Source organism: Malania oleifera, chromosome 8, assembly GCF_029873635.1.
Source record: "Malania oleifera isolate guangnan ecotype guangnan chromosome 8, ASM2987363v1, whole genome shotgun sequence".
Classification (NCBI taxonomy): domain Eukaryota; kingdom Viridiplantae; phylum Streptophyta; class Magnoliopsida; order Santalales; family Ximeniaceae; genus Malania; species Malania oleifera.
In genome coordinates this window covers 14,613,868-14,627,298 of record NC_080424.1, presented here as the reverse complement: position 1 = coordinate 14,627,298, position 13,431 = coordinate 14,613,868, and the positions used below count along the sequence as shown (strand labels likewise).

The window sequence follows — 13,431 nt, the reverse complement described above, 5'->3', positions numbered from 1 at the left end:
TAATTAATTATTCGATCCATATCACAACATTTATAATTTATTCGTAATTTTATTCTATATTTTTTAAAAAGGTTAAAAAAATAAATTTTTTTGTTATGTTAATGTCATTGGTTGTTATAAAGCGATTGGATTAGTTAGGTTAGTTAATTTGAGAATCAACTAGATTTTTTAAATTACTTAATTAGTTTTTAAGATATTATGTTGATTAATTTTTTAAACTTAATTTGCTAAAAAAAAGGCCGTACCAAGTGCACAAGACTCCCACTTTGAGTGGGGTTTGGGAGTAGTGGATGTCGGCAAGCCTTACCCCTATTTTTGGAAAGGCCACTTCCAAGTTTCAAACCCGAGACCACCTGTACTGAGGCGGAGGCACTTGCTATCGTACCAAGACATGACCTCTAATTTGCTAAATATGTGTTGTTTTAAAATTTTTATTTTAATATCATTAAATTGATTAATAGTTATATAATGGAAGGTTTATTTATTTTTTAAATAAAAGGAAGAGATTTTTTTTTTCTGTTCTAGTTTTTGAAGATATAGGACTTGGAGTGGAGGTATTGTTGAATTTTACTTTTAAAAAAAAAAAAAGGTGGATAAAAGAAGAGGTAAACAGGGATTGAACTCACTGAATCTAAAGTCAACTTTAAACAATGACGGCAATTGACATGTCGAGCAATGGCTACAGCCACGCGCCGCCAAGGCCCGACGTTCCACATGTTTTCAGAACAATGGAAGACTGAAAGTGTAGGAGCGTGACGAGTCCCCGCCCTTACCGAGAGTGGGAAATGATTACCTCCGGATATTCTTGGATAGGCATATCTCCCAATTTATGACAGAAGACAAAATCCATCGACAACAGCGCCTTTACATCCCACCGCAACCAGAAGGCAGGAGGAGAAGAAGAAAGAAGAGAATATGCTATGCCTAGGCGACAATGAGAGCCCATGAGAATAGGAAATGCTCACCGTTGAAAGAGACTGATAAATTGATAACCCCTGCTTCTCAAGTACAAACACAAGTAAGAACAACGACTTTGATCGTGTTTGTTCAATCAGAAAGTGCAGGAAAATTGGAGGGAAAATCTACATTGATTGCGTAATTTTGCAGTTCCGTGGAGTTCAACTGTTTTCTGTTTGTTTCCTGCGATTTGTCGTAGTTTTGTTTGATCTCGGAGGGGAAGGCGTCGTAATTTGGACCCGAAGCTGAAGACGAGAAGTTCCGGATCCGAATTATGAGTTGATCAAGGTAGTGGCTGGAGGACGGGTGAGTTCTGCTGATCGGAGGTTTTGCGAAGCCTGGATTTGGCTTCAGGTGATGGATTTCCATGAGTTCCGGTCGGTTGTGAGGAATTCGGGGGTGGATGTGTGGACATTGATCGAGACGGCAATCTCTGTGGCGGCGTTAGATTACGAGAGAGAGTTTAGGTGCCGGAGAGACCGCATCGTGGAGAAGCTTTACGCGCCGATTGTTTCTCGGTGCCGGTACTGCGGTCTCGATTGCGATAAAACGAGCAGTGATGGAACTCCAAATGAGAAGCATGAATCGCGAGAGGAAGCTTGGGCAGAGAAGGAGAATAACGGCTGCGAAGCGAAAGGGGGTTCTCCATTGAGTCTGGAGTCGGGGGAGAAACATGAGGATGGACATCAGCAGTACGGAAGCTTTATTGACGATGAACAGAGGAAAATCCTCGCCATTAAACAGCATCTCAATGATCCTGATAAGGTCTTTCGCGATCTCGAGCATATATATTGCTTTGCCTTTGTTTGGTCATTAGCACTTTGAAAATGCTTTGGTTCCTTTTAACAACTAAAATCTTTCAGTCAATAGAAAAAAACTAAACGGTTCTTTGAAAATTCTAGACAAATCGTTGACTTAATTTGTGTACAATTTATGCTTTGAATTTTTGCTGAAATTTATTCAGTCGGATAATACTCTGGTTGATCTGCTCCTGAGTCTAGCAGACATGGAAATCACGTTCAGTGCTCTGAAGGTAGAGACAAAACAACTCTCTCTCTCTCTCTCTCTCTCTCTCATATCGATATCCTAATACTGATTACTATCAGGAAACTGATATTGGGAGGCATGTGAACCGATTACGAAAACATTCATCGAACGAAGTTCGAAGACTCGTCAAGCACCTTGTCAGGTTCAAACAGATGGGGGAAAAACTCATTTGATTCACCTAAAATGAATAAGAATGGCGAGTAGAGTGAAACAGTTCAATTCGATTTTGCAGGAAATGGAAGGATCTGGTTGACGAATGGGTGAGATTGAACGCGCCGGGGGAATCAACAGCTTCTGTAATCGTCGGTGAGAATCAAAATTTTACGTATTCCTCAATTCTTTTTTTCTGTGTTAGTTGAACACTTTGAGAAAGTGTAAAGAAAATCGTTGTGGGAAGGGTAACAAAAGCTCATTAATGGTGGCAGCTGTTGGAGACTCTCATCAAGAAACTCATCCGAAAGGCACCCAAAATGGTCATCGCCAGGTGAGAAAACTCAATTCTCTTTCAATCACCAATCTCAAATTCTCAATAAGCAAAATTTTTTAGAAGAATTTTTTTTTTCAGGTACCTGAGTTTGCGTATTCTCCAAATCCACAGAGTAAGTAACTGGATCAGATTCAAATTAAGTTAAACATCGCAACAACAGTCCATCTTCCTTTTTTCTTTTTTTCCATTTTGGTAAAGTTGCTTCCATCTATGGTTCAGACAAGCGCAATTGGGACCCAGAACACAAAGGGAGAACACCACAATCCCTACCAGTCTCTGTTTCAGCTTCTGTTTCTACAAAGGTACGAGCCAGAGGCAGAGGTCAAATTTTTTTTAAAAAATTTTAAGTTTCCAATTAGTCCGCAGCTTCCATGAGCTGAGCCTAAATCGGTGGGTATGATCTGCAGAAAGAGAAAGAAGAGAGAGAGAGTCTCATAGATTCTGAAAAGTTCGCTTCAGCTAGAAAACGGCTGCATGAAAATTACCAGGAAGCTGAAAACGGTTAGTACTGCTGGGTTCATATTTTTAGGTTATTTTCGGGAAAAAAATTTGCTTGGAAAGTGGGCACCGCATAAAATTTATATAGCATCATCAGCAAATGGGACCTACTTAATTAAAATGTATATATATCTTTAAAAAATTGGAATAATAAAGGAAAATTAAGCAACTAGGACCTACTTAATTGAAATGTATACCTATCATAAATTGAAATATTAAAGGAAAATTTTCTGAATCTTTTAATGTTTCATTTAGAAGTATCAATTTAATCTTGAATTTGAATTTGAGAATAAACTTCAATACAATTTTACATTTTTACTTTCAAATTCAATATATATCTAAATTAAATTTTATCCAAACATTTAGTGAAAGTAAAAAAAATTAATTTATGGGGATGACATATGTTGAAAATAATCATCTCAACTTTAAGAAATTATCTATATATATATATATATATATATATATATATAAAAATATCTGAAAGTACGTATTTTGAGTCATAGACTTGGGTTTGTGTCAATTTAAATGAATTTTATATGATATTTTATCTAAATTCACATTCCTTCGGATTTAAAATCCGAATTCATACTCTCAAAAAAGGTAATGAAATTTAAATTTACGCATTAATTTCTTTTTAGGTAAAAAGTGAAATGCTTGAGTTTTATTAACATAAAAAAAATATTATTTACATAATATGTCATTGATGCATAGTAAAATTTTTGATTAATCCGAATTGCATAATTTAGTTATAATAAAGTTATACTTTTCGTGTTATGTGTATTTTTTTAGACTACCTTGGACATATATAAGTTAGACTGTCACATCTGAACCTTTTTTAAGATTTTTAAACTCATTATTCCAATAAATATTTTAACGTTTAGATTTATATAAGTGAAAGATTAATTTAGTGTATGTCTCATAATACATTTGTGAATTTAAATATTATTATAATATTTTATAATTTTTGAAATTTAAATTATATATGTAGGAACCATCTTTTCATTATATATATATATATATATATATATATATATATATATATATATATTCCAAATAGACCCACAAATCAATAAGACTATTATTTTGGCTTTGTTTGTAATGCGTTATTAATTATGTAGCCAAAAGGCAGAGGACCATTCAAGTAATGGACGTTCACAGCATACCCAAACCCAAGAACGCGTTTTTTGCGAAGAGCAGAGGCAGCGTCACCGCGAAGCACTGGTGATTCAATCAGTGGGAGGACTGACTGGTGTTAACAATTCCAGAATAAATAAATCGTTAATTAGACCGACTGCGTACCTTTGGCCTTCAGATTCTACGACCAGTAAAAGTTGACAGGCTGTGATTAAAATATGGGCAGCTCCCGGAACATCTAAGGTCAAAGCTTCTCCCTTCATTCTTCAATGGGTGGGTAAGATGAATTATTGGCTGGATGCATACTTTGTAATGTATTTTGTTGGGAAACGGTGTGTGGGTTGCCCAACACCAAGAGGATAGGCATCTAAGCCTAGTTCATTATTATTTTTCTTTAAATTCCTATGATTAAATTATGGTTTTTGGGTAAGTAAATTGGGGTTCCAAGTGTATATAGCCATTGAGACTTAATTATGTAGGCTATATTCTATAAATCGAAAAATGTTATTTGTTATGTATTTGTAATATCAGCTCTCTATGCTTAAAATTACAAAATTTCTGTTTGTCACATTGACTTATGATAATTATAAATCTATGATTGATAAAAGTGCTTGATGATAAAGCTATTTAGGAGGACAGATTATATAACCATGAGACGGTTTTTGAAGGGGCAAAAGAAATCGATGCTTGTTTTGAATTGTAAAAGTAGCCAAGGTGAACACTAACAAAACATGTGATTATTTTATAGAGATTTGCACATGTAAATTATTAAAATGTTCTTGTGATCCTTATCCTTTGATTGTCAATATCATCGTATTTTTAAGTTTTAAAAAGTTCTACATAAATTTTTGTTGTTTAATGATTTTTTTGGCATTCTATAAATAGAAGAAAGACAACAATACAAGGGTTTTTTGCCAACTTTACCCTACTAATACAATTTTAACAATATATTGTCCCTTGGCAAAATAATAACTTAGTAGTCACATAATAGTAATTACCTCTCTCTCTCTCTCTCTCCCTCTCTCTCTCTCTCCTTTCATTTTCTTCCCCTTTTGTATTCTACTTCTTAATTCTTCCATCGCTTGTTTTCTTCATTCCTATTACCATTATTCATCTTCATGCTCATTCTAATAGAAATTTATTTTCTCTCTTAGCAAGATATAGTTAAACAATAGAATAACAATAATCATCCCTACCTTTGCATTAATGCAACCTTTCTTCTTTATCTTTTTGTTCATCTCTCTATTCCTCTAAACCACATTTTTTCTTATCCTCCAACATTTTACTTCTTCATTCTCATTTTGTTTCTGAAAGTTAAGGAGTTAGCCCAAGAGGGGGGTGAATTGGGTTATTAAAAATTTTAGTTCTTTTTATGAATCTTGAACCACTTGTTATTTTATCAAACACACACCAAAGCTTTTTAATCAATCCACTAACCAATCACAACACAAATAAACAAAACTTAAACAATCAACCAACCAATCAACAACAAGTAATCAATCAAAAATTCCCAATCAAAAAATAATTTGCAGTACTTTAGAACCTTTCAGCTCAAGGTAGTTGGTTGTAGCCCTGTGAATTTATGTAAGCCCCGTATTGAATGAAATTTGTTTGCACTCTCTTAATTAAGATTTTCACAAACGATTAAACAACGTACTCCCTTTTGGGTTTCTGCAAAAGTTTAATCAAAACGTACTTTCTTATATTAAGAATCTTCTTTAATCCTAGTTTTTAATCTCTGCAACCTGCACTTTGTGTACACACACAATATATATGTATATGTGCTGAAAATAAAGAGAAGGGAAAGAGAGACACTAAGATTTTGTACGAGGTTCGGCTTATCCCCAGCCTACGTCCTCGCCTTGGGCTAATACTACCCAAGTTTTCCACTAAAGCACTCCTTTTCGGGCGGAGCAAACCGTTATAATTCCCTCTTTAAAGGTAGAGATCTCTCTCCAAATGATACCACACGCTTGGTCCAACGATCTAACAACTTGGAATCGTCAATACACTACAAGAAAATAAGAAATAATCCCTATGTACAATAGTACTCTCACAAGAGCAGATTAGTACAAATTACAAGCACTAATATATTTCAATATTCAAATATCAAATTGAAATAGAATGAAACTCAAGTAAGATTTCACCAAGTTCCTTCTTGAGATGAGAATCGGCAATTAGAACTCAGAGTAGGATGTTTCAGCACTTCATATTTTCAACAAATTAGTATTGCAAGATAGAAAGCAAGAGAAAACTTTGAGAGAGCAAGTGTGCTTTCAGCTTTGAAATAGATTTTTCAATTTCTTGGTGAGTTTAATTTGCTAAAACCATGTATTTATAGGCTTCTAAAAGTAATTTCATGTTGCCCAAAATTACTTGGAGTATTTCCCAAATTTTCCTAAAATTTGGGGCCCAAGAAACCTTTATTTGAATTTTAAAATATTTATAAAAAAAAAAAAAAAAAAAATAGTTGTTAACAGTGTTCAGTAGACTGAAGTGTTGGGTTCAGTCTTCTAAGGGTGTACTGCCTCAGCTATATTCCAATAGAAAATTCTTCAGCAGATTGAACTAATTCTTCAGTAAAAAAATTCTTTAGTAGACTGAACTAAATCTTCAATCTTCTTAAGCAATTCTTCAGTCTTCTTGACTTGCACTTTAGTTGTCTGGGCATACCATATTTTAGTTTTTTAGTTTTGTTTTGAACAAAAACTTTTTACTCTCTTACTTTGATTTCTCATAAAACATTTTTCAGGATTTTAAAATGAGGTCTCTAAGTCCATAATTACCCCTAACGAGTTTCAAAATATTTCATGAGATATTTAAACATGAAGTACTTACATCATATGTCTTAAAGCCTAAAACTCTAAGCTTGAAGTCTTCCATGGTATGTTTGCTTTGAGTTCCTTTTGACTTGAGCTTGAGTCAGCTTTTGATTTCCACATACTCTCATCTTTTTGGTGTTACTTGAGCTATCTTTGGATCAATATGAATATGAATGTAGCTTTAAAGTCCCAAGTAATCTTTGAACTTTTCATTTGCTTTTCTTTCTTTTGAACTTGGTCTATAAGCAATCCTGAAACATCATCACTTAAACAACACATGTTAAATTATCCTTTATTTGTTATCATGAAAAAAAAAATTGAAAAGCCATGTTATTCTCCCTTTTTGATGATGACAAACAAGGAGCAAAGATGAGGGTTCCTTTGGAAAGGCTCCCCCTTACAATAAGCATTCCTTTTAACAATTTTGAAAAGTGATAATATTAAATATGAAAAAGTTTAAAAAAGATCACAATTTAAGTATATGAACACCAAACAAGTATATCAAGCTTATGAATACACACAATCCATTATATTTCAATATAACATGTGTAGTATGTTTCTTATTCTTTCATATTCCTCTAATATTCAGTTTTAACATTCATTCATGTTTCATATTTTAACATATGCTTTAACATCTTAAAATTTGTTTCGCAATCCATATGTTGCTCAAAATACTCAAAATTCATATTTGCCATATAATTCATCTTTGCATACTATAATTTATCTTTGCTTACAGTATTCCCTCCCCCTTTGATATCATTCAAAAAGAATCGAGGGATAGAAGCAAAAAGTCATAAGACAAGCAAAAAATCATTACAAGCATAGTCAAGAAAAGAAAATACAAGCAAAGCAACAAACAAACAAAGTGTTTTACATCAAGAGTACTTAATACATCCAAAAAGTTCTAAAGTTCAGCTACTTAAAACATCATAAAGAGTCTAGCAATCAGCATCATCATTTTCTTCTTCCTCCTCATCTTCTTCTTCTTCCTTAGCACCTTCCTCTTCTTCATTTATTTCCTCCTCTTCATCATCATCCTCACTTCCCTCCTTAGAATCTTCATTATCACTGCGAGGGGCTGAGCTAGTGTCCATAGGATCACCACCTTAGGAGGAACTAGACTGATATTCCTTAATCCGGATGAGGCGCCGATCAAGTGATGATACTTTCTATTGAAGGCTCTGAAGTCCTGTCCTCATATCCCGCCAAAAGGAGGAGAAGTCAATATGAAAGGACAAAAACCAAGAAGGTGTGTCTATAGGAGGACCTTGATCATGTGCTAGAGGAGGAGGAGGAGCTGCTGCTGGTACCCGTTGTGGTCTTCCTCCTTTGAAGTACCAACCTTGATCACCTTTATCATAGCTCATTTGTTTCAAAGTGGTGGAATTGAAGAGATCATAATGTGTGCGTTTGATGAACAATTCAGATGGAGTAGGGATATTGAGCTGAGCAAAAATGAGGTTTAAAGCACTTCCATAGGAAAGAGTCACCCTAGCTGCTTCTAGTTTAGCCCACATCGACTTTAAGATTAGACTAACCAAATCAAGTTTATTTTCTTTAAGGAGACATCATAACACAAAGCACTCGACGTATGAAAGATGATCAAAAGAGCTAGTTTTGGGCATAATGTTGTATGAAACAATTTTATAAGGAATTTGGGCTTTATGATTCAGTTGTTTATACAACGGGGGATGTCCAAAATACACAGGTTGATTTTCCATAACCAGGGGCAAAAAAGCTTTAGGGGTGAAGTCTTATTCCAAAATCTAGGATTGAGAAAAAGTAGGACACTCAAATTCTTCTGGAGTGATATTTAGAATAGAAGCTAAGATTTGAGGGTTTAAAACAATTTTCTTATCCCGAACCTCTGTTGATAAAACACCATCACCATAATCTATGTTGGCATAAAAAAATCGTGATGAGATTAGGGAACATCCCTTTGGCTTGGTAGATTACGAAATTTAGCCAACCTAAGTCCCTAGACATGGGAAGAATTTCAGGGAATTCTTCATCAAAGAAAGAGGTGTCTATGACTTTACTCGGAATAGGATCGGTGGAATGAAAAGAAGCTCAATAGCGAAGCTTGGCTTGAGGTGCAACTAACCATCATTCAATGTTGTTGTCATCTCTTCTAGAAGAAGTATTTTGGTTAGCCATTGTCTTTGTGCGAGGCATTTTTGAAGATCAAAACAACCAGAAACTCAGTTGGGAAACCCTAGAATCCGTAGGTGGTGATGTAGACACGTGTTTGGAGCCTTGGATTTAAGAGTTTTTAGGTGAGACTCGAAGAGGACAGAGAGATGGAGCTTCAGATGAGTGATAGAATAGGGTTCTGAAGGCTGAAGTTAGGGTTTTTAAGTGTTTAAATATATAAACCCTACGACTTCAAAAGACTAAATGTAACGCCCTGAACCCTTAAACCAGGGTCCAGCGCGTTATACCTGATAAAATCTCTGATAAATCATAATCCATAACATACGCAGCGAAAAACATAAACAAAATCTCCATATAATATAATACTGGAGTTTACTAATTTTTATCTATAATCCAAAGTATCCATCCAACACTTGCATTTCCATATATACATACATCTCCAAAAGCATTTTAGTATTTTCACAACCATTTCATTCTCAACAGGCTCAAAACATAAAAACTTAAAACATAAATATTTACATTCCCCCAAAGTATATAAAAATATACCCTTTCTCTTTATACAATCCTCAAAAGGCTAACAACCCTCGAGCTCTCTAAGCCCGACCTCGAGGATGTCCTGAAAAGAAATAATCATATTCGAGTGAGACACATCTTAGTAAGGGAAGAAACATACATATTAAAACAGCGTGTGGCCAACATGAGATAAGTAGATATCATTTTTATTTCATTTGCAAATCATCATATAACATTGAAATTGTTTTCTGAACCTAAACAATCACATGCAAATATTTAACCCACGAGATTACCCAAGCATATGGGTGATTACCCGCTCATACAAGTAGCACCTCTCTGCTCTGATACTTAGGTAACCCTAAGGTCACAATTAAAACATATCAGAATACTCACCTTACTCAGTAAGCTCTCAAGTCGTAGATTAATCTCGTACTCACACAGTTCAACAATAGTTTACCAGCAAAGGCCCTAAGGATAGGGAATTCTACCTGCCCATACAAGTAGGTTCCCTCTGCCCTAGTGCGTTATGCAGCTACTGCCATATCTGAAACTACTAGTCCACTCGCCTTACTCAGCAAGCCCTCAGGCGAAGAGTATGCCTCGCCCAATCGTAACATGTTTTACATACATAGATACTTCTAATATCATAATATATTATTCTTTCCATCATTATTCAATCATTCACATTCTTTCATGTTCATAACTTAACATTTCCTTGTGTTTCACTTTAAATGACTCTTTCTCATTTGTATCATTCACATTTTACATCTCATTTCATTGCATTGTCATTCCTTGTCATTTCATTTCATAACATTTTCATTTTATTCCTTTGTACTACAGCCGCTCTTTAGCCGTCATTTGTTAGTCCACATAGAAATGCTCTAGAATCTGCTACAGTTAGTCCACATAGAAATGTACTAGAATCTGCTAACCCGGCTTTCAGCTGACGTACCTTTACATGGTTGCATTTAATATACACAAGCAACATTGTCCATATCATATTTTATTCTCATTGCTTTACTTACTTAGCCTACATCTCATACATTTAACATATAATTTGCATAGATTCTCATGCCACATAATTAAGTAGTAAAATTCATACATATTTCTCATAAAATAATCCAACCCACATTTAACATTTATGTGCTCAAAATACATTTCATTTCTTATTTAATTTATCAAAAAATTCTTTTCACTTTCATTCGTTCACTTTCACATATACATAACTATATTGACAATCCTAAGCTCAGAAAACATAAATTTTATAACTGACATTTTAAACCCACATAAAAAAAAAATATATATATATACATAAATAACGCATAGTCATTTTTTATTCATGAAAAACCAACCTGATTTAATATATAAATTTCCCCCTTACCTAAATTCTTAAACTACACCGACAGGGATTTCGAAAAAATACCTGCGGCGCTCACTCAGATCCTGAATCAAAAATTCTAGTTTCATGTAATTAAACCTGAATAAAATATTATTTTAATATTTTCTAGGCTCATAAATTCTAAATAAATAAATATACCCTTAAATATAACCAAATTACCAAATTTCCCAAATTAATTAATTCATTTCCCCAAAATACTATCCATCTAGCCTTCCCTAGGGACACCTCAAATTAACATTTAAACTAATATTTAACACTTCCACTTAATTTTCTAAATTATGCTTGCGAGGCCCAAAATTACATCTGCGGCGCTCACCAGAACCCTGAATCAAAAACCCTAATTCCATTTTAATTATTCCTAAATAAAATACTATTCAAATATTTTCTAGAGTCATAATTTTCAATTAACAGTTATACCCGCAAATTTAACTAATTTTCCAAATTTCTCAAATCTCACTCATGCTTTGGAGTAGGGCCTAGAAAATCTCAATTAAAAAATTACCTATGTCAAAATGACGACGACGACGACTAGAACCACGTGGTGGTACCTGATCACCGATTTAACAGCAGATTTAAAGCAAAATTGAGAAAATGGGAAAAAATTACCTTTCCCAGGAGCAGTGGCTAAGTCGTTCTCACGACCAATCTGCTCCAATAGAAATGTCGGCAGCGGAACTAGGAATCCAACGGCCCCTTTCATTTCCCAATCCGCTGCAAATTCATCGAGAAATTGAGAGAAGGAGAGAGACGCAGACGAAGTGGCCAGAAGAAATTTCAGGGGGGGGAGGGGCGTGTCTATTCTGTTCTTCTTCTTTCTTCTTTTATCTTCTTCTACTTATATATATATATATATATATATATATATATATATATATTCAATTAGTTTTTATTTTTTATTTTAAATCCAATGTAATAAAATTTTAATTTAATTACTAATTATTTAATTTATCTTAATTTAATTTAATTTCTTAAATTTTAATATTTTTTTCTTTTTTTTTTCCATGCCATTCCTTTTATTTATTTATTTGTTATTTTATCTATTTTTATCTTTATTATTTCAATCATTTTAATTTTTCGGGTCTTTGCACTAAATATTAAGTTCAGTTTTCTGAAGATTTTCATAATAGGAAACTGAACAGGCAATAGCATCTCAGAAGACTAAAGTCTAGGTTCAGTCATTTGAACCTTCAATGTTACAGTGTTCAGTCTTCTGAGCTTCCAAGCTTTGTTGACTGAAGTTTGAAAATTTTCAAGATTCTTTCTCCTTTTATTCTGAATACTTCCTAAATCACTTCCATACTATGTAATAATCCAAGTTCTCTTCTTATGGATATAAATCTTTTTTCGGAAAGAGGTTTTGTAAATATGTCCACCCATTGATCATTTGTATTAATAAATTTAAGTGATATATCTTTTTTTTGAACATGATCTCTTAAAAAGTGGTGTCTTATATAAATATGTTTTGTTCTTGAATGTGATATAGGTTTTTTGGATATATTTGTAGCACTTGTATTATCATACTTGATTGGAATTGTTGTATATTCTAAATTATAGTCTTTTAGTTGGTGTTTTATGTATAGGGTTTGTGCACAACAACTCCCATCTGCTACATACTCAACTTCATCTATGGATAAAGCTTTGTTTCTTGGAGAACCAAGAGACAAAAGACCGTCCTAGGTAGTGACAAGTCCCACTTAAACTTTTTTTTTAATCGATTTTACAACCTGCATAGTCCGCATCTAAGTAACTGATCATTTCAAAACTAGTGTCCTTAGGATACCATAATCCTAGGTCTAGAGTTCCTATCAAGTATCTTAGTGTTCTTTTAACAGCTATTTGATGTGATTCTTTGGGAGCGGATTGAAATCAAGCGCACATATATACGCTAAGCATTATGTCTGGTCTACTTGATGTCAAATATAACAAGCTTCTTATCATGCCTCGATAATATTTCATATCTACTAGTTTTCCTTTTTCATCCTTATCAAGGTTTATTGAGGTACTCATGGGAGTTCCTATGGGCTTACTTCCTTCCATATCAAAATTTCTTCAACATGTCTTTTATATATTTAGATTGATTTATAAAAGTTCCATTTTTGGCTTGCTTAATTTGTAGTCCAAGGAAGTAGTTTAATTCTCCCATCATGCTTATTTCAAACTCATTTTGCATACATTTTGCAAATTCCTTAGATAAGTTTTCATTCATTGCACCAAATATGATGTCATCCACATAGATTTGGATAATAAGCATGTCTTTCTTCTTAGTTTTAATAAACAACATACTATCTACTTTTTCCTTTAGAAAATCTATTTTCTAATAAAAATCCACTTAATCTTTCATACCAAGCCCTAGGGGCTTGTTTCAAACCATATAAGGCCTTAGTTAATTTAAATACATGGTTAGGATACTAAATGTCTTC

General features: G+C 33.7%; 2 protein-coding genes across 2 annotated transcripts; one reads left to right on the top strand and one right to left on the bottom strand.

The window, feature by feature from the left end:
- Positions 1-848: 848 nt before the first annotated feature.
- On the top strand, positions 849-4,691 carry LOC131161730 (probable mediator of RNA polymerase II transcription subunit 26c). Its single transcript, XM_058117695.1, has 9 exons — positions 849-1,722; positions 1,922-1,990; positions 2,064-2,146; positions 2,237-2,310; positions 2,430-2,488; positions 2,570-2,603; positions 2,711-2,793; positions 2,899-2,992; positions 4,108-4,691. Exons 1-9 carry the CDS (start codon positions 1,315-1,317, stop codon positions 4,212-4,214), a joined length of 1,011 nt encoding a protein of 336 aa, XP_057973678.1. The 5' UTR covers positions 849-1,314; the 3' UTR covers positions 4,215-4,691.
- A 3,192-nt stretch (positions 4,692-7,883) lies between these two features.
- On the bottom strand, positions 7,884-8,462 carry LOC131162590 (uncharacterized). The gene is made up of 2 exons (XM_058119203.1): positions 8,213-8,462; positions 7,884-8,050 (listed from the first exon to the last, which is right to left on the bottom strand). Exons 1-2 carry the CDS (start codon positions 8,460-8,462, stop codon positions 7,884-7,886), a joined length of 417 nt encoding a protein of 138 aa, XP_057975186.1.
- Positions 8,463-13,431: the final 4,969 nt, after the last annotated feature.

Bases quoted from the DNA above. Each gene is read 5' to 3' on its own strand.
- LOC131162590 (XM_058119203.1), bottom strand. From the start codon at position 8,462: ATGTGGGCTAAACTAGAAGCAGCTAGGGTGACTCTTTCCTATGGAAGT. The intron at 8,051-8,212 runs GTCCTCCTATAG...GTTCCTCCTAAG, and splicing joins TCCTCTAGCACATGATCAAG to GTGGTGATCCTATGGACACT.
- LOC131161730 (XM_058117695.1), top strand. From the start codon at position 1,315: ATGGATTTCCATGAGTTCCGGTCGGTTGTGAGGAATTCGGGGGTGGAT. The intron at 1,723-1,921 runs GTCTTTCGCGAT...AAATTTATTCAG, and splicing joins ATCTCAATGATCCTGATAAG to TCGGATAATACTCTGGTTGA. The intron at 1,991-2,063 runs GTAGAGACAAAA...GATTACTATCAG, and splicing joins TCACGTTCAGTGCTCTGAAG to GAAACTGATATTGGGAGGCA.